The 24,845-nt window shown below is 44.1% G+C and overlaps 1 protein-coding gene across 4 annotated transcripts in view; it reads right to left on the bottom strand.

The window, feature by feature from the left end:
- Positions 1-24,845, bottom strand: part of SORCS1 (sortilin related VPS10 domain containing receptor 1) — a 570,351-nt gene that overhangs the window by 347,579 nt on the left and 197,927 nt on the right. For all 4 annotated transcript variants that reach the window (XM_043476626.1, XM_043476628.1, XM_043476627.1 and 1 more), the window contains exon 2: positions 9,862-9,929. In XM_043476626.1, the coding sequence (XP_043332561.1) occupies positions 9,862-9,929 (68 nt within the window). The remainder of the gene's footprint in view (positions 1-9,861; positions 9,930-24,845) is intronic.

Genomic DNA, 24,845 nt, shown 5'->3' with positions numbered 1-24,845 from the left:
TACACGTACATATTATATGTACATATGCATATATATGGGGTTCCCTGGTGGCTCAGCTAGTAAAGAATCCACCTGCAATGCGGGAGACCTGGGTTTGATTCCTGGGTTGGGAAGATCCCCTGGAGAAGGGAAAGGCTACCCACCCCAGTATTTTGGCCTGGAGAATTCCATGGACTCTATAGTCAATGGAGTTGCCAAGAGTCGGAGACAACTGAGCTACTTTTACACATATGCATGTATATATACATGCATATATATATAGGTTTCCTAGGAGGTTCAGATGGTAAAGAATCTGCCTGCAATGCAGGAGACCCGAGTTTAATTCCTGGGTCAGAACAATCCCCTGGAGGAGGGCATGGCAACCCACTCCAGTATTCCTGCCTGGAGAATTCCATGGACAAAGGAGCCTGCAAAGAGTCAGACACAACTGTGTGACTAACACTTTACTTTTTCATGCATGTGTATATATGTGTATGTATGTATATGTGTGTTTTTATGAGTGTGTGTGTGTGTACACATATGTGTATATTCTCCAGTGAAATTGGTTCTAAGATGGAAAAGTAAGCAGGTCATTCTTTCCACACTTTCCCAAGCTAAAGCCCATGGAGTTTGCTCCCTTAGAAGGGAGGTCTGATACCACTGGAGTGAGATGTCATTTTTATTTCACTAACCTGATTCCTTAAGATCAGAAAAGAATAGTCCTCCTAGACTGGGGCATCAGTAATAGCGCCCCATCAGAGAGAGAGATGCATGCTGGATGTGTGCTTCTGCAGTGCAGGACAAGCTGTTCCTCATATCCCTCCAGAGTGCCCTTCCTAGGACTATTCAGAGTGAGAGTTATGGCTGCTCTGTCTCTATCCCATAGAGACAGAACTGCACATCTTTTAATTTTCTAATACGCCAACAACACTTTAGATGGCAGATGCACTACAGAGTAAAAGCTGGCTTTTATTTTCATTTATGCACATACATTAGAGAAATTGATCAAGGAAGTACAAGCTTACTCAGAGATGCTGACAAACAGGTACTGAATTTAAACAATACAGCAGGAGTCAGGCCCTTAATGTATTAAAGGACTGTACTTTTAGAGGCTCCTACCAAACCTCCTACACTTGAATTCAGTTACATAAATTTCCTTGGGACAGAAACTCTGCATAATTGACCTCTTCATTGGGAAAAGAGCTCACTAATTGAAATGCCTGTAAACAAATAAAATAACAGAATCTAGCCTTTTCTTTAGTATAGTAGAGCTCTCCTGGAGCATAGGACAATTTATTTGGAGCTTCTTATAGTGTCAAGTCTAATAAAAAATAGGCATCTAGTGAAAATGAAATTTAATGAAAAACCTTGTGGGGCCTGGTACATTGTTTTGGGGTGCCAATTCAAACCATGGATGAGGGGTATCTCCTCACGGCCGCCCCTCCTGACCTTGAACGTGGAGTAGCTCCTCTTGGCCCTCCTGCAACCGCGCAGCCGCAGCTCCTTGGACACTCCCCTCGTCCAAGGTAAGGAGCAATCAGCTGCGCTTTGCAGGACCAGCCATGAAGACATACCCCACGTCCAAGGTAAGAGAAACCCAAGTAAGATGGTAGGTGTTGCAAGAGGGCATCAGAGGGCAGATGCACTGAAACCATAATCACAGAAAACTAGCCAATTTGATCACAAGGACCACAGCCTTGTCTAACTCAATGAAACTAAGCCATGCCGTGTGGGGCCACCCAAGATGGACGGGTCATGGTGGAGAGGTCTGACAGAACGTGGTCCACTAGAGAAGGGAATGGCAAACCACTTCAGTATTCTTGCCTTGAGAACCCCATGAAGAGCATGAAAAGGCAAAATGATAGGATACTGAAAGAGGAGCTCCCCAGGTTGGTGGTTGCCCAATATGATACTGGAGATCAGTGGAGAAATAACTCCAGGAAGAGAGAAGGAATGGATCCAAAGCAAAAACAATACCCAGTTGTGGATGTGACTGGTGATAGAAGCAACGTCCAATGCTGTAAAGAGCAATATTGCATAAGAACCTGGAATGTTCAGTCCATGAATCAAGGCAAATTGGAAGTGGTCACACAGGAGATGGTAAGAGTGAACATCAACATTCTAGGAATCAGCGAACTAAAATGAACTGGAATGTGTGAATTTAACTCAGATGATCATTATATCTACTACTGTGGGCAGGAATCCCTTAGAAGAAATGGAGTAGCCATCATGGTCAACAAAAGAGTCTGAAATGCAGTACTTGGATGCAATCTCAAAAACGACCAAATGATCTATGTTCGTTTCCAAGGCAAAGCATTCAATATCACGATAATCCAAGCCTATGCCCCAACCAGTAATGCTGAAGAAGCTGAAGTTAAACGGTTCTATGAAGACCTACAAGACCTTTTATAGCTAACACCCAAAAAGGATGTCCTTTTCATTATAGGGGACGAGAATGCAAAAGTAGGAAGTCAAGAATCACCTGGACTAACAGGCAAACTTGGCCTTGGAGTACAGAATGAAGCAGGGCAAAGGCTAATAGAGTTTTGCCAAGAGAACACACTGGTCATAGCAAACACCCTCTTCTAACAACACAAGAGACAACTCTACACATGGACATCACCAGATGGTCAACACCAAAATCAGATTGATTATATTCTTTGCAGCCAAAGATGGAGAAGCTCTATACAGTCAGCAAAAACAAAACTGGGAGCTGACTGTGGCTCAGATCATAAACTCTTTATTGTCAAATTCAGACTTAAATTGAAGAAAGTCGGGAAAACCACTAGACCATCCAGGTATGACCTAAACCAAATCGTTTATGATTATACAGTGGAAGTGAGAAATAGATTTAAGGGACTAGATCTGATAAGACAGATTGCCTGATGAACTATGGATGGAGGTTCGTGACATTGTACAGGAGACAGGGATTAAACCATCCCCATGGAAAAGAAATGCAAAAAAGCGAAATGGCTGTCTGAGGAGACCTTACAAATAGCTGTCAAAAGAAGAGAAGTGAAAAGCAAAGGAGAAAAGGAAAGATATTCCCATTTGAATGCAGAGTTACCAAGAATAGCAAGGAGATATAAGAAAACCATCCTCAGCGATCAATGCAAAGAAACAGAGGAAAACAACAGAATAGGAAAGACTAGAGATCTCTTCAAGAAAATTAGAGATATCAAGGGAACATTTCATGCAAAGATGGGTTCAATAAAAGACAGAAATGGTATGGACCTAACAGAAGCAGGGATATTAAGAAGAGGTGGCAAGAATACACAGAAGAACAGTACAGAAAAGATCTTCATGACCCAGATAATCACGATGGTGTGATCACTCAGCTAGAGCCAGATATCCTAGAATGTGAAGTCAAGTGGGCCTTAGAAAGCATCACTACGAACAAAGCTAGTGGAGGTGATGGAATTCCAGTTGAGCTATTTCAAATCCTGAAAGATGATGCTGTGAAAGTGCTACACTCAATACGCCAGCAAATTGGGAAAACTCAGCAGTGTCCACAGGACTGGAAAAGGTCAGTTTTCATTCCAATCCCAAAGAAAGGCAATCCCAAAGAATTCTCAAACTACCTCACAATTGCACTCATCTCACACACTAGTAAAGGAATGCTCAAAATTCTCCAAGCCAGGCTTCAGCAATACGTGAACTGTGAACTTCCAGATGTTCAAGCTGGTTTTAGAAAAGGCAGAGGAACAAGAGATCAAATTGCCAACATCTGCTGGATCATTGAAAAAGCAAGAGAGTTCCAGAAAAACATCTATTTCTGCTTTATTGAATATGCCAAAGCCTTTGACTGTGTGGATCACAATAAACTGTGGAAAATTCTGAAACAGATGGGGATACAAGACCACCTGACCTGCCTCTTGAGAAATCTGTATGCAGGTCAGGAAGCAACAGTTAGACTGGACATGGAACAACAGACTGGTTCCAAATAGGAAAAGGAGTATGTCAAGGCTGTATATTGTCACCCTGCTTATTTAACTTATATGCAGAGTGAAAGGTCGGGCATATTGAGACATGCCCCGGAAAAGTGCCGCAAGGCAAATTCCGGAGGCTGGCTAAACTTCCGGGGACCGACCCCCTGCAGCCTGGTCCAATCAGGTACCGACCCGGAGCCCTCGGACACTGACCGCCGCTGTAGCCTGCGCTGTCTTCCTTATATGAAAAGACCTGGCTTGGACGCCAGCCCTGGCTATAAAACCCCTCCCCACCCCCTCATACCTCGCAGACTCCCTTTGTCTCCTCACTCACCCGCCCCCGGGAGTTCTGCCCGAGAGTAGACCTCAATAAAGGCCTTTACCACCGGTCCTTAGAGGCAGCTTTTTCCCTCCCGCGGTGTTTTCTAACATCTGGCGCCCCAACGTGAGGCCCGAGGTGAGGGCCCCCGGCACTCGCCGTTGAGGCCCCCTCGAGCTCTACCGCCGCGGAAGCCTCGGACCCAGGCGGCTGACCAACCCCCCGGACGGCAGGACCCCCGGACGGCAGGATACGGAGTAAGTCCCTTCGGCTTTGGGGCCTGCACTCCCTGGCGACCACCTCCTAGGGCCCCGTAACAGGTGCGCACTTACTGGGCCCTCCCGGTCACCAGCTGGTGGGGAGACGTCCCCAGCGGCTGAGTAGACCTCCGGCTTCGGCCTTTCCGGGTCCCTGCGGTCATGAGGAAGACGTTCCCCGCGACTACACAGACCTCCGGCTCCCCTTGACTCGTCCGAAGACGTTCGGACAGCGGGGGTTGCCTCCACGCCCCGTGATAGCCATGGGATCGACAGCCTCCAAACCCGATCCCCAATACTCCACCCCCTTAGAGTGCCTGCTGGCTAACCTGCGGAACTCTAAGACTAAAGGGAGATATCCGTCCCAAGCAGCTCACTTTTCTGTGTTCACAGGTCTGGCCTCAGTATTCCCTAGATAATGGCTCACAATGGCCAGCCACAGGGACACTAGACTTTGACGTCCTCCGTGATTTAGATAATTACTGCCGGAGAACGGGAAAATGGTCTGAGGTCCCCTATGTTCAGGCCTTTTGGGCGTTGCGCTCTCGCCCCTCCCCTTCCTCTCCGGTTCCTAACCCCTCACCTTCCTCTCCGGCCCCTCCTAATCCCTCCCCCTCTAACCCTACTCCAGCCTCTTTTGCTCCTGTTCCCGCCCCTGAGGCTTCACCGCAGGCCCCAGATCCTCCGGCCCTTAACCCTATCTTGTATCCTCCCCTTCCCCCCGTCACTCCCTTCTCGTCTCCGGTTAGCTCCCACACTCGCTCCCATAGCAACCCTCCAGGGGCCTCCCCTCCCCCTCCCCCAGCCCCGCTACTCCCTCTGCGGCAAGTGGCCGGAGCCGATGGCCTGGCCCAGGTCCACGTCCCCTTCTCTCTCCAGGACTTAGCACAGATTGAGGCCAAGCTGGGATCCTTTTCCTCCAACCCCACTCAGTACATTAAGCAGTTTACTGGTCTGACCCGCGCCTACGCCTTAACATGGCAGGACATATATGTCATCCTGGGATCTACCACCACCCCCGAAGAGAGGCAGGCCATTTGGACGGCAGCCAGGGCTCAGGCCGACCAGCGGCATAGTGCCAACCCCTCCCCCGAGCGCCCCCCGGGAGCTCAGGCAGTTCCTGACACCGACCCTGACTGGAACTACCAGGAAGGGGCTGGCGGCCAGCTGCGGGTACGCTATATGATAGAGTGTATCCTCGATGGGATGGAAACGTCCTCTCATAAGGTAGTAAACCTCCTCAAACTAGATGCGGTGACTCAGGGGCCCGACAAAAACCCAGCCATGTTTCTTAATCGGCTGACTGAGGCCCTTGTTCAATACATCAGACTGTCCCCTGAGTCCCTCATTGGGGCAGCTACCTTGGCCAATCATTTTATCTCCCAATCCGCACCTGACATCCGAAAAAAACTGGCCAAGGCCGAGGACGGCCCTCAGCCCCCCATTCGAGACCTGGTAAAAATGGCCTTTAAGGTTTACAACGCCTGTGAAGAAACTGCTGAGGCCAGCCGAAAGGCAAGGCTCAAACAAAAGGCTGAATTTCAGGCAAGCCTCCTAAACCAACAAACCCAGGACTTGGTAGCGGCCCTGCAGCTGGCGGCGGGCTCGGGGTCCCAAAACCCCCCTCCGGGGGCCTGCTTCAAGTGCGGCCAAGAAGGACACTGGGCCAAGATGTGCCCCAATCCGCGGCCTCCTTCCAAGCCGTGCCCGTTGTGCAGACAGCAAGGACACTGGGCTAGTGACTGTCCCCAGGCCTCTCGGGCCCCGACCTCTAGGGACCGGGGACCAGAGCGCCCCAGGGAGACCTCCTGCCCTCCTCCGGCCTTCGAGCTGCTGAGCTTCGACGATGGCTGACATCGCCCAGACTCGGGAACCCCGATAACCCAAGCCAAGCCCAGGGTAACGCTCCAGGTAACGGGTAAGTCTGGTTAATGCGGGGGTTACCTATTCGGTCCTTCCCTCTTTTGGGGACACTTTACGTCCTTCCCAGGTTTCAGTTATGGGCATTGACGGCCAACCCTCATGTCCGCTCCAAACCCAACCACCACCCTGTCAATTAGATTCCTGCCTATTTGCCCACTCCTTTCTGGTCATCCCCTCCTGCCCTACTCCTCTCTTAAAAAAAAGAAATATACTCTCACAGATCTCCCAGCAGGTGGCTACGGCCCTGGACACCGACTGGCATCTCCACATCCCCTATCGGCCCCAACCGTCAGGCCTGGAACAAAGGTGCAGACAGCTCCAAGAAAGCCCCCTCTGGACCGGACTCAGTGGGTCCAAAAAAAATAGCACAGACTGCGACCGGACGGGCCATGCTCCTAACAGCTTACACTCAACTCAGTCAAGAAGACATGGACCCACTTCACAATCCTGCATAAGCTGACCTTTCGTCCCGGCTGGCCCCTACCCCTCGCCACCCCCGTTCAGCAGGAAATAGCCAGAGAGAACCGGCGCCCCTTGTCCTATAACAAAAAGGCCGGATTAGAAAACGCCGCGGGAGGGAAAAAGCCGCCTCTAAGGACCGGTGGTAAAGGCCTTTATTGAGCGGTCGCTCTCGGGCAGAACTCCCGGGGGCGGGTGAGTGAGGAGACAAAGGGAGTCTGCGAGGTATGAGGGGGTGGGGAGGGGTTTTATAGCCAGGGCCGGCGTCCAAGCCAGGTCTTTTCATATAAGGAAGACAGCGCGGGCTACAGCGGCGGTCAGTGTCCGAGGGCTCCGGGTCGGTACCTGATTGGACCAGGCTGCAGGGGGTCGGTCCCCGGAAGTTTAGCCAGCCTCCGGAATTTGCCTTGCGGCACTTTTCCGGGGCATGTCTCAATATGCCCGACCTTTCACAGAGTACATCATGAGAAACGCTGGGCTGGAAGAAGCACAAGCTGGAATCAAGGTTGCCGGGAGAAATATCAATAACCTCAGATACACAGACGACACCACCCTTATGACTGAAAGTGAAGAAGAACTAAAGAGCTTCTTGACGAAAGTGAGAGAGGAGAGTAAAAAAGTTGGCTTAAAGCTCAACATTCAGAAAACTAAGATCATGGCATCTGGTCCCAACACTTCATGGCAAATAGATGGGGAAATAGCACAAACAGTGTCAGACTTTATCTTTTGGGCCTCCAAAATCACTGCAGGTGGTGACTGCAGCCATGAAATTAAAAGACACTTCCTCCTTGGAAGGAAAGTTATGACCAACCTAGATAGCATATTAAAAAGCAGAGACATTACTTTGCCAACAAAGGTCTGTCTAGTCAAGGCTATGGTTTTTCCAATGGTCATGTATGGAGGTGAGAGTTGGACTGTGACGAAAGCTGAGCGCCGAAGATTTGAACTGTTGTGTTGGAGAAGACTCTTGAGAGTCCCCTGGACTATAAGGAGATTCAGCCTGTCCATCCTAAAGGAGATCAGTCCTGGGTGTTCATTGGTAGGACTGATGCTGAAGCTGAAATTCCAATATTTTGGCCACCTGCTGCGAAGAGCTGACTCATTGGAAAAGACCCTGACGCTGGGAGGGATTGGGGGCAGTAGGAGAAGGTGACGACAGAGGATGAGATGGCTGGATGGCATCACCGACTCAATGGACATGAATTTGAGTAAACTCCGGGAGTTGGTGATGGACAGGGAGGCCTGGCGTGCTGCGATTCATGGGGTCGCACAGTGTCGGACACAACTGAGCAACTGAACTGAACTGAACTGAATCCATGAGCCTCCTCTTGTATGACCACCACATTCCCCAACAGAGGCAGGCCCTGGAACCAAAGTGCTACCATGAAAATCAGCTTTCCCCCTCCAGCCACTGTTGAGTGTACTGGGAGCAGGGGGAACGGCTGAGAAGCAGGGTGACTGGAGTCTTCCTTCCTAGACCTTAGCATTGAGACTCAGAACCAGCAGCCAGTCTCTCCTGGTCTTGCTAACTGACAGTTAATGCAACTTCCCACTGATCTTATGTGGTCACTACTAACTTCGGTCTGTCCACAGACCACTCCTGCCTTTCTGTGTGTGCATGTGCGTGAAAGAGTGCATGTGTCTCTGTGTGAATATCATCTCCGAAGTCTGGCTCCATCCTCTCAGGCTCAGGGATCATCATGTGATCCTGGCCTGGCCAATCAGAGGAGGCTCTCTCCTAGACTTCAGGGACTAGTTCGGGTTTGAGCACATGGCACGGGCTACTGGAGAAGAGCCACACAGGAATGAGATAAATCAAGCAGATTTTTTTAAGCAACAAAATGAAACAAGAGAATGTATAGTTTTCAAGAATAAAGCAGGACAGAATAACTGTCTGGGTATCTGAGGACTTCCTTTGGTGCCAAATCCAGTGAGTTAGTCTGCCCTCTTAAAGGATTTGTTCATCCATTTGAAAAATCACTCACTGTACACTCTATACATATGGCCCAGTAGTGTGAATCCCAGAAATAAACGCGTGCATGTGTGTGTACACACCTCTGTGCCGCAGAACCACACAAAAGCAGCTGTGAATGTGTCGCCCTGGGAGCCTGCCTGGGTTCTTCAGACCTTGAGTTACACTGATCCCCTCTGCAAAGACATCCTTCTTCTTTCGTTTCCACCCCAATAAGCTCACGATCGGTGAGAACCATGGGAACCAACACCCATAAAGACAAGCTAATGAACACTTTAGCAAAAAGATCTGTGACCAAAAGAAGAGGTCCATAAAAAGAAAGGATCCGCCCAGCGGATGTCAACCATCCAGAATCTCAGGTTGACATCCGCCGGGTGGATTCTTTCTTTTTGAAGTAAGCCAGAAAGATAAACACCAATACAGTATACTAACACATATGTATGGAATTTAGAAAGATGGTAATGATTACCCTATATGCAAGACAGAAAAAGAGACACAGATGTATAGAACAGACTTTTGGACTCTATGGGAGAAGGCGAGGGTGGGATGATCTGAGGGAACAGCATTGAAACATGTATACTATCAAGTGTGAAACAGATCACCAGCCCAGGTTGGATGCATGAGACAAGTGCTCGGAGCTGGTGCACTGGGAAGACCCAGAGGGATGGGATGGGGAGGGAGGTGGGAGGGGGGAGTTCAGGATGGGGAACACATGTAAATCCATGGCTGATTCATGTCAATGTATGGCAAAAACCACTACAATATTGTAAAGTAATTAGCCTCCAACTAATAAAAATAAATGGAAAAAAAAAACTTAAAAAAAATAAGGATCCGGGCTTCCTAGTTAAAAAAACAAAAACCAAAAAACCCTACCCGTGGTTAAGGAAAACAGAGAGCAGAGAGAGAAGAAAGGGTATATATAACCAGAAACCTTCTCACTAGGAAACAGGGGTGAGGAGGGAGCAGCCTGGCCGAGGGCATCATGCTTAAATAACACAGTAACTATTAGCTCCATTTCCTTACCTCCAAAGCGAGCTCTCCGTGATGCTCCCCAGGTTATAGTCATACAGCTTTGTCAAAATGAGAATCACCTGAAGGCAAAAGAAGACATCACGGTTAGTTTCAAACAATTACAGTTTCATAGAACTGAAATGGCCCAAGGGAGGGCTTAGAATTCCTTTAACGGTCGCTTAACATAATTGAATGAATTGTTGCAGCATCCAGTTACACTGATTGGGGAAGGGTTTACCAGGGCCTGGGCTTCCCTTGTGGCTCAGCTGGTAAAGAATCCGCCTGCAATGCAGAAGACCTGGGTTCAATCCCTGAGTTGGGAAGATCCCCTGGAGAAGGGAAAGGGTACCCACTCCAGTATTCTGGCCTAGAGAATTCCACGGACTGTATAGTCTATGGAGTTGCAAAGAGTCGGACACAACTGAGTGACTTCACTTGCCAGAGCCTTCGCTTAAACAGCTAAAACTGGACCCCGGGCCCTAGAGCTTAGAGAATTTAGGGAGCTCTTTATAAGAAACAAAATACAAAGTCACGAGTTCCAATCTGCACATCCTGGGAAAGGGCCTATGCAATTAACACTGAAACTTAAGCTTCATTTGCTTCTCGGCAAATCTTCCTATAATTTTAACTTGTTGCTTTTCTTCAACCTCACTCAGAGGAACTAAAATTATTTAGCTCATTCTTTCAGAATTCAACACCTATGAAGTATTTACTAGGAGCCCAGAATTTTGCCTGACGCCAGAAAAGAACATAAATACAGATAAGGCCTGGTGGCCTAGGACCCACCAGAACTCATGCCCATCATGGCAGCATCAGAAAGCAGCTGCCTTTCTTGCCTGCAGCCCTGACCTAGCTCCTCCTGGTTAAGTGAAGCATAGGAGTGCCATGACACTGGGGAAGATTCACCAGAGCAGTGTGTTTCTAACCATGGATGGTCTCAGCCCTTATTTGCTCTCCTTACATAATGAAAAGAGCCTAATAGCTCTGCCTTGTTTGCTGTTAAGGTTCGTATTTCTCTCTTGATAGTCATAACTTAGAACATTCGGCCCAGTCCTGCTGTTTCCAACTCAGCATAAAAATGTTGACTTTAATTTTTTGGATTTCCTCTGAAGGCCAAGGGATCAGTTGTAGCCACAGTGAGCACAGAATGGCCTAACCTTGAATTCCAAGCCAGCAAGCTGCCAAGGAGCTGCTGAATCCTTCATGGTTCTACTCTGCTAGCACAAGGCTTGCTTTACTGACGATAAAGGCGCCGGCGAGTGGATTCTGATCACTTCTTTCACAGCAAGAGAACTGGAACTCCATGCCTTAGGTTTGTTCCAACTTCAAGGGGATGAAGGACCACAGTCACCCCAAAACAGGCACAAATCTGAGAACCTGAGCTCCAAGGCCACCCCTCTCTTTAACCACTGCACAGACTTCCTTCAAGGATCTGTTCAAAACTGACTTTCTTAGCAAAACGTGAGCATGTGTGAGGCGCTAGGTGCCCTATGGGCATGTCAGATGGCAGGCCTGCGGTGGGGGCATATGCTTAACAGATCCGTGTGCCAATTAAGTCGCTCTAAGTGCTAAATTTCAATCACCGCCCTCCCAGGGATGCTGATCAGTGACAGCGGGGTGGCTGTTTGTTTGAAGACACAGAGAGATGTCGTTGCTCTACCTCGGTATGATTTTGCCGAACAGACCTATAAATCCCCCACCAAGAAAATGGGGGTGTGGGCATAAAGCGTTTCTCGGTAGTTGCTCTCTTGATACAAGATGGCAGTAAACTAAATAATGAAGTTCAGCCGGCCACAAACTGCATTTCCCATCCATCTGATGAGGGAAGCCACTGGAGCCCCAGAGAAGGAACCTTTTTAACCCAGCATCTAACAGTGTGGAACTGCTCACACGCGCACGCAGAAGCTGTTTAAGCAATTCACAGGCAGGCGGGCAGGGACATAAAAATCCACTCCCTGATTCTTCTTGCTGGGCTAGTAAAATGAAAACGCCAGTGATACACTCAGGCAGCTTGTCAATACTGCACCAGATGAGGCGTTCTTTATGGCATTTCAAAGCATATCTGCTTGAATCAATCTAATCTTTCGTTTTCAGAATGAAAGCAAGAAAGGAGAACTGCTAACCTTTAGTTATGTTTTCAATCGATTATTTGAAATCTCTTTTCCCCTCTATTTTTCCCCTTTTCTATCTATGTGCATTATTTACCACCTTACTCCTGGATGGTGATATGTCATTATATAAGACTGATTTGTTGTTGTTTGTTTTCCTGTTCTGGTTAATTACCAACACTGTTTTATAGAATGAGCAGCTGTTAAAGGGCCACAGCCAAAACTACCACCATTAGATGAGTAAAAGAGGTTAACACAATCGTCCATCTATTCCGGTTTATTGTCTATCATTTCTGTGTATTTTTCAAACAAAACAAAAAACGCTGAAACCTATTAATCAAGTAAAACATATGTACTTAAAATATATATATAAAAGGTCATTGACTTTTATTCATTTGGTAAATGATTTTAATGTAAAGATTTAATTCCAAGTTCCAGTGTATAGCATTTAATTATAAATTCCAGTCAATGAGATCAAGGCTGATTTGATAAATATTGGGTTTGACCAAAAAGTTTGGGTTTTTCCTGTAATATCACACAAAATGGAATATCTATGAGTATCTAGTTTCCACCCCCGCCCCCTGCAGGATCTTGTTCTTATGATACAGTACCAAAACAGCCCTGATTCAAAGCAATAAGTGGTGACCATATGGTAATATCTTTTTTAGGTTCCTCTTTAAATCTTAGAATACTTTCTTTAATAGCTTGATATAAATATCTATGGCCAGACAGCCTATACCTACATTGCCCCAGGACCTCAGTGTCCAGTTGCTCCTGGGAATTTGCAGAGTGGCCTGTCCGAGGATTACAGTCTAAGAGCTGCTGGTACCACAGTCATCTGGGCTGTTCTTTTGCTGAGGCTCCTTCCTTGCTCTATCCATTACTGATAAAACTTCTGGTGGGGGGAAGGTGGATCTCCATACTTATAAAGAGGATGCTGAAGCATTCACCAAGCTGCTGTTTTCAAAGCACTCATTCCCTGGAGAATGAGAAGGCACTAGAAACTGTGCCAGGCTCTGGGCAGGGATAAATGGGGGTCTTCAAGGGGGTGGAGCCTTTTCTGTGGCTTCCTCCCCAGCACTGAGCCAAATGTGCAAGTCCATTATACAAAAAGGCAGCGTATTCGCACATAACCTATGAACACTCTCTCATGTACTTTAAATCATCTCTAGATTATAATTATATTATGTCTAATACAATGTAAATGCTATGTAAATAGTCATGATCATGTTGCAAATTCAGTGAAAGTGAAAGTTGCTCAGTCATGTCTGACTGTTTGTGACCCATAGCCTATACAGTCAATGGAACTCTCTAGGCCAGAATACTGGAGTGGGTAGCCTATCCCTTCTCCAGTGGATCTTCCCAACCCAGGAATCGAATTGGAGTCTCCTGCATTGCAGGCAGATTCTTTACCAACTGAGCTATCAGGGAAGCCCTGCTTTTTAAAATTCTGGATTTTTCTCCCAATGTTTTTGATCAGAGGATGACTGAATTCAGGGATGATGAATCTGTGGATATGGAGGGAAGTCTACACATGGATGACTAACAGTCATTTTAGTGTAAAATATAAAAAATCAGTATCAGAATGGCAGAGCAAGCCTTGTGTCCAGGTCTGGATTACAGCGAATTAACATGGCAGGCTGCAGGCTGAGCTAACACACGAGAAGTGTCCATTATGCTAAGTATTTAGATAGGTGACACATTCAAATGTGACAGCAGGTTTTTTATTTTTTTCCTTTTAACATAAAAATATAATTTAGAAATGAAACTCCAAACATTTAAGGAATCCCTAAAACACCTTCCCAGATACCTGATTCAACATTTAAAAATGCCTATCAATTGATTACTAGACTGAAATAAACCAATATTTACTCTACACTTCCTAACTAGTAGCATAGGAATTCTCCATTTATCTTCCTAAAGAAAGAACATAGTGTTTGACCCTTAGCTAACTTAAAGCAAGTACCCCAGAGGAAGGAGGACGGAAGGTGGGAAGGGGGTCAATGTGTTTCCATTCCTTCACCTCCTATGAAGGAATGTGCATTTTCCCCCAGAAGTGGCCTCTACTAATTACTTTGCTTATGAGTAGCAACCCAGTTGGTAGCAGCAGTGGACTAAGAAGCTTTCCTGAAGGTGTTTAGTAAGCTTTCTATTCTTCTTAAACTATGAATTTAGGGTAGCTCTTAGGCTTCCCAGGGGGCACTAATGGTAAAGAACCTGCCTGCCAATGCAGGAGATCCAGGTTCGATTCCCGGGTCAGGAATATGCCCTGGAGAAGGGCATGGCAACCCACCTCAGTATTTTTACTTGGAGAATCCCATGGACAGAGGAGTCTGGTGGGCTACAGTCCATGGCGTCGCAAGAGTCAGACACGACTGAAGTGACAGCAGGCATGCATGCTGTGAGAACCAGTGGACACTTAGGGAGATCTGAGTCCCGCTAGGACACCTGGCCTGGACACTGACCTTCACCGCATCTCTCCCTCATCTCAGGGAAATCTTAGAATTTCTAAGTAAGACATGTCTCCTCATTTTTCAGTTATGAATGATTTTTAATCTTTTTTTTTTTTTTTCCCTTGCTCTGTGTCTAACAGTGGAGGTGGAATCTAATCATAAGGGAAACACAAAACCGTGCCCTGGGCTTCTCGATAGTGAGCACTGAGAATACAGGATCCTAACGTCTTTTCATTCCTGAAGGTCTATAGTTCCAAATCCTGAATAATGAAGAGGGCAACAGGGGTCCTAGTCTATAAAACAAGACATTTTCTTGTGTAATGTTCTCAGTCATTAGTGATTCAGGGTTCTGCCCTTGGAAAGCACGAGGAGACTCCATAAGAACTCAGTCTTGTCAGAGCTCGTCACCCTGCTCTCCTGAAGGAAGCTTCATTCACTTCTGAATGAGCACTGGCAAAACCACTTGGGCGATGTTGGCAGGCTGGTTCAGGGGCTGAAGCTGGTTACCTGCATTCTTCCTTAACCAGCCTCGTGTAGGCCCTGATGTCCCCTCATTACCCAGTCTCACATAACCCCTCTCTGCTCCCTGCCCCACCCTGCTCCACCCTGCCAGAGACAGTAGGCTGGATGTTTTTAAAGATGTGTATGGAAGTGAATATGGGGACAGAATAATCAGGGTCCCAAAGAGATGTGGAATAATCTTTCATGGGGATAGCACAGTTGGATAAAATGTAAGAGGGATATTCAATAGACCTAAAGTTGTTTTGTTTTTGCTTGTTTTCCTTGTACTACAATTTTAGGGAAAGGAAGAAAACTCACAACAGTGGTTTCCCTAAAACATGCACGCTCTGGAGTGTGTGTTTGGCTCAGAAAGCCTTTATTCAACTTTCTGACTTAAACAGAGGTTCTCATTCTTTTAAGGAGCCATGAATTCTTTAAGAATCTGATTTAATAAAAGCTATGAGCATAAAACAATGAATATACCATTAACGATTCCCCTGATCTCCTGAATCCTACGGGGATCATGAATCTAAGGATAAGAACTTTCTATAATTTCCAGAAAATGGGAGCTTTGTTCAGAAGAAAGAACTTTCAGCTGTAAAATTCCACATATTTAATTCAATAAACATTTATTATGCCTTCTTAAGAAGCAGGGATAAAAAGTGTGTGCTATGAAGACTCAATGAGGGAATGAGACTCAATTTCTGGAAACTCACAGTCTAGTAGAGAGGCTGAGCTGTACAAAGATGGTTAAAATAAGGAAGGAAAAGGTATGCAGCAGGAGAAAAACGTGCATATCTTTTAGAGAGCAAGAAAGAAAAGTATCATCAAGAACAGCATCTTATAAAGCAGGCATTCAGGCTAGATCCAGAAGGACATGTGCGATTTTAATGGAGTCAAGGGGCTATGTGGATGATATTCTAAGGGAAGGGAGCATGAGGGCAGGGGCCTAGAGAGGAGAAAGCTCACACTTCAAGAGAAAGAGAGCAGGTCCCCAGGCTTAGCTCAAGCTTAAATTATGGGCAGGGACACACAAATATCAGAATAGGGAGATACATTTGGCTCTGTTGCAATTGGCCTTAATATCAGGATGGCAGTGTGCATTGCTGAAAAGAACAAAGGCCTAGGAATCAGAAGAAGACTGGATTTTGATTCTTGGTTTAGCCACCATATTCTGTTAGTATACCTTTAGTGTAAGAAACAGGGTACTAGAAATGACTCAACTGATATGGACATATTATATCATGCAACAAGTGGTCCAGGGTTCATGGGGTTCCAAGACTAAGTTAGTCTAACAATGTCATCAAGGACGCAAGTGATACATATATTTCCTCTCTGACAGTGTCAGCACTGGGTGCTACCTGCCCTTGTGTTTGCAAGGAGGCCCTAACACTTCTCTGCATCATGTGCAGACACAGTTACTTCCATCAAAAAAAAAAAAAGAGCCTCCAGCGTATATGTGCTTGCTTTGTTTTAACTTATAAAGGAAACACTTTCCCCAAAACCCTAATAGCAAAATCTCTGCAGTTTCTGTGTCCAGAATTCAGCCACATGCCCAGAGTACGTGCAGTAAAAACAGAGAAAGCAAGGTGGGCTCTGCCAGCAAAGAAAATGTGGGGAGTGGCCACTACAACTAGTATATCTGCCACTGCTTGACCTTGAATAAAGCCCTTAAATGCTGAACTGACTTCTCTTATTTAAAAAAATATCAGAAGAAATAAAGAGATAATGTTATCTTTTTTTTTTTCTTGTAGAGTTATGGGAAGTAAACACAGTAGAAAGTGGAAAAACTGCAAATGTTAAAAGTCCTACGCAAATATAAGCAATTGCTATTATGAATAACAGCCAGCATTTCTTGGTTTCCTACTTCTTGTGCCAGACAAATTCTATTATTAAGGGCATTTCAACTAATTATATGATTTGCTTTTTTTTGATGAGAAAAGTGAGGCATGCAGAGGCTAAGTAACTTAAATTACTCAGCTAGTAAGTGGGGGACAAGTTTAACTCACATTAGATTCTTAATCACTGTGCTTACCTCTCCCTATTGCATATTGCTTAATATGCATATGATTGATCCTAGTGGCAAGACAGAACCACTGAAGGATCCTCACTTTACCTTCAATTCAATAGTACTGAAGTCCTGTTATCTGTTAGAGGTCATGGTGCTCAACACAAACTTCTCTCTTGTTCTGCCTTCTGCCAAAAATCCCTAGGATGTTTTTCCCTTATAATGGACAAACATGAGTTTTACCTTTTACTCATCTCAGATCAATGGCATTTTTGTCATTTTTTAATTTTTTAAAAAATTGTTGAACCCTGGAAATCCTTTGTTGAGGAGCTAATCCTTCTACTGACCTCACAATAGAATTTGGCTGTTCCCAGATTAGGTGTTCCTGACAGTGAATGTGCACACATTTCACTGCAAATTTCAACAGACTGTTTTATAATATCAACATTTGCAGAAGATTTATGTAAATGTATACTTGTGTTCCATTTGCCCTATCAAAGGGCAAAGAAATCAATAACTGCTAATAACCTAGATTAAGAAGCCCCAGAGGGAAGTTCAAAGGTTGGTATGATGCACACAGACACACACAACCACACAGGTACACTTGAAGTCATCAGTCGGAAGTAATCCAGCAAACACAAACATAATTTGAAATGAAAAACCAGTAGAAAGAGTGAGATGAATGTGGGGTGCAGGGCCAGCTAAAAGCTGTTAGTAGACTTTTGCTTCTGGAAAGTTCTTAATCCCCAAGAGACCTTCCAGTTTCATAGAAGCCTGCACAACATTTAGTGTAATGTTTATTCATATGATATCTTCTACATGGCACTAAAATGGTCTGAGTCAGTCACCGGATCCCTCCCTGGGGAACTTAAAAGATAAGATGAGATGTAGACACAAAGAGGGCATGCAGATAACTTAATCAACAGTAGACACAGGGCAAATTGTAATATAGAAAAGGTTTCATGGAAAGTGGTTTCATGGAAAATTTGCTATGTGTCCTTCCTCTGAGTCTGTTTCCCAGTAGAGGTCATTTGCAGCTAATAAGGCTGGTCCAGGAGCTGTGGGCCATTGTCTCAGCAGTTTGCATGTGAGAAAAACTGTAAATCTCGTTGGAGGACTGATGCTGAAGCTGAAGCTCCAATACTTTGGCCACCTAACATGAAGAGCCAACTCATTGGGAAAGACCCTGATGCTGGGAAATATGAGGGCAGGAGGAGAAGGGGGCGGCTGAGGATGAGATGGTTGGATGGCATCACTGACTCGATGGACATGAGTTTGAGCAAACTCAGGGAGATAGTGGGGGACAAAGAAGCCTGGCATGCTGCAGTTCATGGGGTCACAGAGAGTCAGATAAGATTTAGCGACTGAACAATATTGGAGGCAACTCATATCTCTTGCCCCCTATCTGCAGAAAGTCAAGGTTTCTCCTGTTAGTAATAAGCGTAGAGCCAGGTTATTATATTTCACAAACAAATCCAAGATCTTTAAACCCACCAGACCTAAGTTGCTTTTGAATGCAAATCTTGAAAACAGAAACTTTGATCATCAACTTGCTTTCCTGTTTCCCAAAGTGGGGGATGCTATCAATTAAAAAAAAAAAAAAAAGCACTCCCTTCAAAATCTATTTATCTTACAACACCAAACCAAAATAGACCAGACCAAACCAAACCAAACAAACCAAGACAAACCAACAGACTGATTGATGATAAGCCATTCTTATACTTGTTTTCTCTTCTTCTCCTTCTCCTCTTCTTTGAATAATAATAAAAAAGAAGATAATTTTCCAAGCATAGATCCATATCTAGTAGATAATGTTGGCCATTCTATACACTCCTTCCTTTATTTAAATTCTCTGCCCAAAATGATACTCCATTTTAATCTTCTGCATTATAGCAGAGGAAGTAGGGAGATGCTAAATTAAATGATGTATTTTTTCAAGAAGAGCCAGATGTCAGTACCAATGTCATCCTGGAAGAGTACTGAGATAAAATGACTGCACAAAACACAAGGAAATGCATATTCAAGGCAAAGTCTCACTATATAGGAAAATAGAAAATATTAAAATGATAGTAAAATAGAAATATTAAAAAGAAACAGAAACCTAAAGCCAAAGTCTCAAGACATGAAAGCAAATGAAGCCAGAGCATAGGTGGAGAGAAGCTGGCAGCTTAGTGGGTGGTCTGGAACACAATCTACTGGAAACGTCCTCTGCAAGCCCACTGTTTCATAAAGAAACAAACTATATACCATGTTCTCCTCATTATCCTCTTAGGGCTTAGAAGGGAATGGAGATGATATCCAAACCATTCTCCCCTGAGTTAGTCCCTATTCAAATTAGGTCACCTGGAACTTTGCATAGAAACACACATAATGCAGAGAACTGTTAATTCGGAATTTCAAAACAAATTAAAAAAAAAAGTGCAGTATCTTCCCTCTGGAAATCCAGAAAGTGAACGAGAAGAAACCTTCCATATACTGAAGTAAAAGGGGTACAAGCCTGAGTCTGAGAAGGAGGGAAAGAGGCGGAATGTGAATATGGAGATATTCCTTTTCAGCTTCTCTGAGGTGCTGATCTGAGAAAGGTAGATCTGCAAGCTCTCAAATCACTGTCTGAAGTAGAGATGCTATCTAAATATTCAGACTCTTCCTATGTGAGAACCCACACGTAAGGTGAACGCACCATTAAACAGCAAACAGCGTGTTAAAAATGAGGGGCCCTTCTGTTCATGTTTCCTTATATTTAGCTTTGAAAGAAAGAAACAAAGCAAGACTTTCCCTTTCCACTTCTCTATCTTCGGTTTTATACAGTTATTCATGGGTCTGAAGAGGTGAACTCATTTCTTTTTTATTTTAAATATCACTTTTCAAGGTTATGACAACACACAGAAAGCTAATAAACAGATATGCATATTATGGTGATCCAAGCATCAGAATATGAATTTCAGTAAGATAATAGAATAAAAATGAAAAGAAAAAGTAAGCTCTCCTTTTTTTTTTTTTTTTTTTGTAATTTCCTCATTTAATATCCAGTGCAACTAACCAAGGCAACAAGAATAACACACTGGAATATTAGAGGTAGTTCAAACTATGGGAGAGTCTTAAAGTGGACCAGAAATGAAGAGAGGTAAATAAACAATAACCACTGACATCTCTAGGAGCAGATTTTTTATTTGCCTTATCTGAGTGCTAATGTGTGGTGAGGCACAATTTGCCTAAAAGGAAATTCAGAGTTTTAAAAAAGCTGACTTAAAAGTAAAATTCATATAACATCTTGAAATCCCAAGCCAAATACCTTAATAAATAATCAAGGTTTCTGTTGGAGGAAAAATCCTATAGAAGTTAAGAGATTTTTATATGCTCCTTGTCATTTACTCATGCACTCAAAATGCTTCTACAAGATTCTAATTCTAATCCTCTACAATGGCATCTAGATGGCCGGTGGGTGGTTATAAAAAAATAGCATTTTGCCACTCTTTGAAAAGAAACTTAGGACAAAATTGGAAGGAAGGGACTGGAAAGATCTAATTTCAACCTCATTTGACAAATGCAGAAGGTTACACTTTTAGAAGAACCAGTTTTTGAATAAGCAGTTTCTGAGAGTAAAGAAGAGTCTTAACACACCATATGCTAATTTGGGGTGTGAAGCAGGGGTTCCTAAGTACAGGAGGAAGGACTAGATTGGGACAGTTCTGAGCCAGGAGAGTTGGAAGGGGTAACACAAATTGGTAGGACCAAGCATAGACCCAGGTCTTCTGAGGATGAAAGTCATGCAACTTGACGGGGCCTCACTTTAAGAAAAGTAATACAGAATTGTTAATAAAATGAGAATTAACAGTCAATATTTATTAGAATGACAAATTAGATGACAACAAATTACCAGTGTGTTAAAGATTTGCATATTTTTATTCTAAGATACCTTTAGGCAGTTTGGCAGAAAATGAGGAAATAGGAATGACTTCTGATTTCAACCTAACTTCCCCTCTCCACCTGCAACAATCTACAACTCCCTCAAACTGCCAACAGTCACAGGAGCCCATGCCTATGAAGGCTGTGAATCTTAAGCTTCCTTAACTCCACTGTAAATCCAACTTTAAGTAGAATTCCATACTATTAGTTGCTCAGTTGTGTCTAGCTCTTTGTGACCCCATGGACTGTAGCCCGCCAAGCTCCTCTGTCCATGGACTTCTCCGGGCAAGAATACTGGAGTGGGTTACCATTTCCTTCTCCAGGGGATCTTCCTGACCCAGGGGTCGAACCTGCGTCTTCCACATTTTGGGGAGGTTCCTCATCTGAGCCACCAGGGAAGACCTACTAGATTCCACACTAGATGCTCATTAAATCTTTTCAACCGAGTTCTCCATTTCAGCAGTCCTGGGTATGAAACAGGAGATACAGACTTAAGTCTGAGCTCTGCTGATAACACACTGTGACCCTGAGGAAGCCAAGGTACCACTTTGGGCTTCAGTTTCCTCCATAGTTACACTACAAGCTTGTAAGCTCTCCTCCCATTATAATAACATCTAATGCCCATTCAGTGCTCGATCTTCAAGGTCACCAGGCTTATTAGCAAGTGCCACTGTCATTGCTAAAGCTCGAGTTCTGAGTCATCCTTGATGCCATCCCTCTTTTATCTCCCCAAATTGAAATCAATCACTAAGTCTTACAAACCTGTGCCCTCTAATCTCACACGAGCCTGGTCTAGCCGAGGACAATGCCTGAGACATCTCTGCCAGGATCTCATCGGCTTCCCTCAAGCCACCCTCTGTGCTGCTACCCCTATAATCTTTTTGAAAATAGCAATCTGGTCATCTTTTCCCACTCTTTAGAGTACTTCTATGGCCTTCCACTGATCTTAGAGTTTAAATTTCATATGACCTACAAGGCCAAGCATGACACGCCTCTTAACACTCACATTCAAATCAACATCTCCTGCTAACTTAAAGAACATCAATATTTGTTGATGGTCTGACTGACTGACTGTAGTGATATTGGTGATGGACTTTTCCAGGCATAGAAAACATGTTCCAGTTACATGAGCAATTATTGCAGTAAGCCTCTGGAACAGAGTAGGTTGAAAAAACCTGAGTAATTGCAACACAAGAGCACTGCCATTTCATGAAATTCCAATTTTAGGAAAGACATTCCAAACACTTTGGATCCATTTAGAAGTCCAAGCTGATTAAAGGATTAAATGCTACAGATAACTCAATGCTGTGTATCTCTTCTGGGAGGGGTGAGTAGTTGTAAAACATGTCTATGATCCAATCCAAAGGTTTATTGATTTTCCTGTCCTTTCATCCAAAGTATTAGCTTTCATGCACAGACCTGTGAGATACCTGAAGGCTGGCCAGGACACTGTAGAGACCCAACTCCCATTCTGTGAATTTCTTCTCTCTAGGAAAGGACAGCCCTGGATATGTGCAAGTATGTCAGTGTTCAGATCTGAAATCAAAGTCTGAATGCTAGGACTTTCAATAATTTCCTATGGGCCTCTCAAAGCTTCCTCTGTACAACAGGGCCAAAGTCAAGTAAAGTCTGAATAGATGGCAGGGTAGAGACACAAACTTAGAAGTTGAGAAGGATTGATTTTGGTTACGGAGCCAATTTTAATTCCTTTTCTGTCTTTAGTTAATTTCTTTCATTTTTTTCTTATCCTTTTTCTTATTAAATAGGATTGATAAAATTAGAAGGCTGATGTACTACAGTCCATGGGGTCACAAAGAGTTGGACACGACTGAGCAACTGAACAACAACAAAATTAGAATTGCTTCTTCTAACTGAATTATTATCACCAGTTTACTACCTTATTGAGTACTTAAGAAGAAAAATCTGTCACTCTGCTAAGCATTTGGAATAAAATAATATATATTCATTTTTAAATATCCTGTGAAGCCAATACATCTCCCTTTCTTTTTATGGTCTGTTTTCAGAAAAAAAGATTATAGAAAGTTTAAGAAATTTGCCTAATATCAGGTAGTACATAAGTAGGAAAGTGGGGATTTAAACTCAAACAAACTGAGACCAGAGCCCAGGTCCTTCACTATTAATACCATGCTACACAGCCTCTTTCTACTCAGGTGACCAGTACATCTACTAGTGTGGGCAAGAATCTCTTAGAAGAAATGGAGTAGCTGTCATGGTCAACAAAAAGAGTCTGAAATGCAGTACTTGGATGCAATCTCAAAAACGACAGAATGATCTCTGTCAGTTTCCAAGGCAAATCATTCAATATCACAGTAATCCAAGTCTATGCCCCGACCAGTAATGATGAAGGAGCTGAAATTGAATGGTTCTATGAAGATCTACATGACCTTCTAGAACTAACACCCAAAAAAGATGTCCTTTTCACTATAGGGGACTGGAATGCAAAAATAGGAAGTCAAGCAATACTTGGAGTAACAGGCATATTTGGCCTTGGAGTACAGAATGAAGCAGGGCAAAGGCTAATAAAGTTTTGCCAAGAGAATGCACTGGTCATAGCAAACACCCTCTTCCGACAACACAAGAGAAGACTCTACACATGGACATCACCAGATGTCAATACCGAAATCAGATTGATTATACTCTTTGCAACCAAAGATGGAGAAGCTCTATACAGTCAGCAAAAACAAGACCAGATGACTGCCTCAGATCATGAACTCCTTATTACCAAATCAGATGTAAATTAAAGAAAGTAGGGAAAACAACTTGACCATTCAGGTATGACTTAAATCAAATCCCTTAGGATTATTCAGTGGAAGTGACAAATAGATTTAAGGGACTAGATATGATAGAGTGCCTGAAGAACTATGGACAGGGGTTCAGGACACTGTACAGGAGACAGGGCTCAGACCATCCTCAACAAAAAGAAATGCAAAAAGGCAAAATGGCTGTCTGAGGAGGCCTTACAAATAGCTGTGAAAAGAAGAGAAGTGAAAAGCAAAGGAGAAAAGGAAAGATATGCCCATTTGAATGCAGAATTCCAAAGAATAGCAAGGAGAGATAAGAAAGCCCTCCTCAGTGATCAATGCAAAGAAATAGAGGAAAACAATAGAATGCAAAAGACTAGAGATCTCTCCAAGAAAGTTAGAGATACCAAGGGAACACTTCATGAAAAGATGAGCACGGTAAAGGACAGAATGATATGGACCTAACAGAAGCAGAAGATATTAAGAAGAGGTGGCAAGAATACACAGAAGAACTGTACAAAAAAGATCTTCATGACCCAGATAATCACAATGGTGTGATCACTCACCTAGAGCCAGACATCGTGGAATGTGAAGTCAAGTGGGCCTTAGAAAGCATCACTATGAACAAAGCTAGTGAAGCTGATGGAATTCCAGTTGAGCTATTTCAAATCCTAAAAGATGATGCTGTTAAAAGTGCTGTACTCAATATGCCAGCAACTTTGGAAACTCAGCAGTGGCCACAGGACTGGAAAAGGTCAGTTTTCATTCCAATCCCAAAGAAAGGCAAAGCCAAAGAATGCTCAAACTACTGCACAATTGCACTCACTCACACGCTAGCAAAATAACCTCAAAATTCTCCAAGCCAGGCTTCAGCAGTATGTGAATCGTGAACTTCCAGATGTTCAAGCTGGTTTTAGAAAAGGCAGAGGAACCAGAGATCAAATTGCCAACATCCATCGGATCATTGAAAAAGCAAGAGAGTTCCAGAAAAGCATCTATTCCTGCTTTAATGACTATGCCAAAGCCTTTGACTGTGTGGATCACTAAAAACTGGAAAATTCCGAGAGATGGGAATACCAGACCACCTGACCTGCCTCCTGAGAAATCTGTATGCAGGTCAGGAAGCAACAGTTAGAACTGGACATGGAACAATAGACTGGTTCCAAATTGGGAAAGGAGTACATCAAGGCTGTATTTTGTCACCCTGCTTATTTAACTTATATGCAGAGTACCTCATGAGAAATGTTGGGCTGGATGA

The sequence above is a fragment of the Cervus canadensis genome, chromosome 8 (assembly GCF_019320065.1).
Source record: "Cervus canadensis isolate Bull #8, Minnesota chromosome 8, ASM1932006v1, whole genome shotgun sequence".
Taxonomy (NCBI): domain Eukaryota; kingdom Metazoa; phylum Chordata; class Mammalia; order Artiodactyla; family Cervidae; genus Cervus; species Cervus canadensis.
This window is presented reverse-complemented; position numbering and strand designations above follow the sequence as displayed.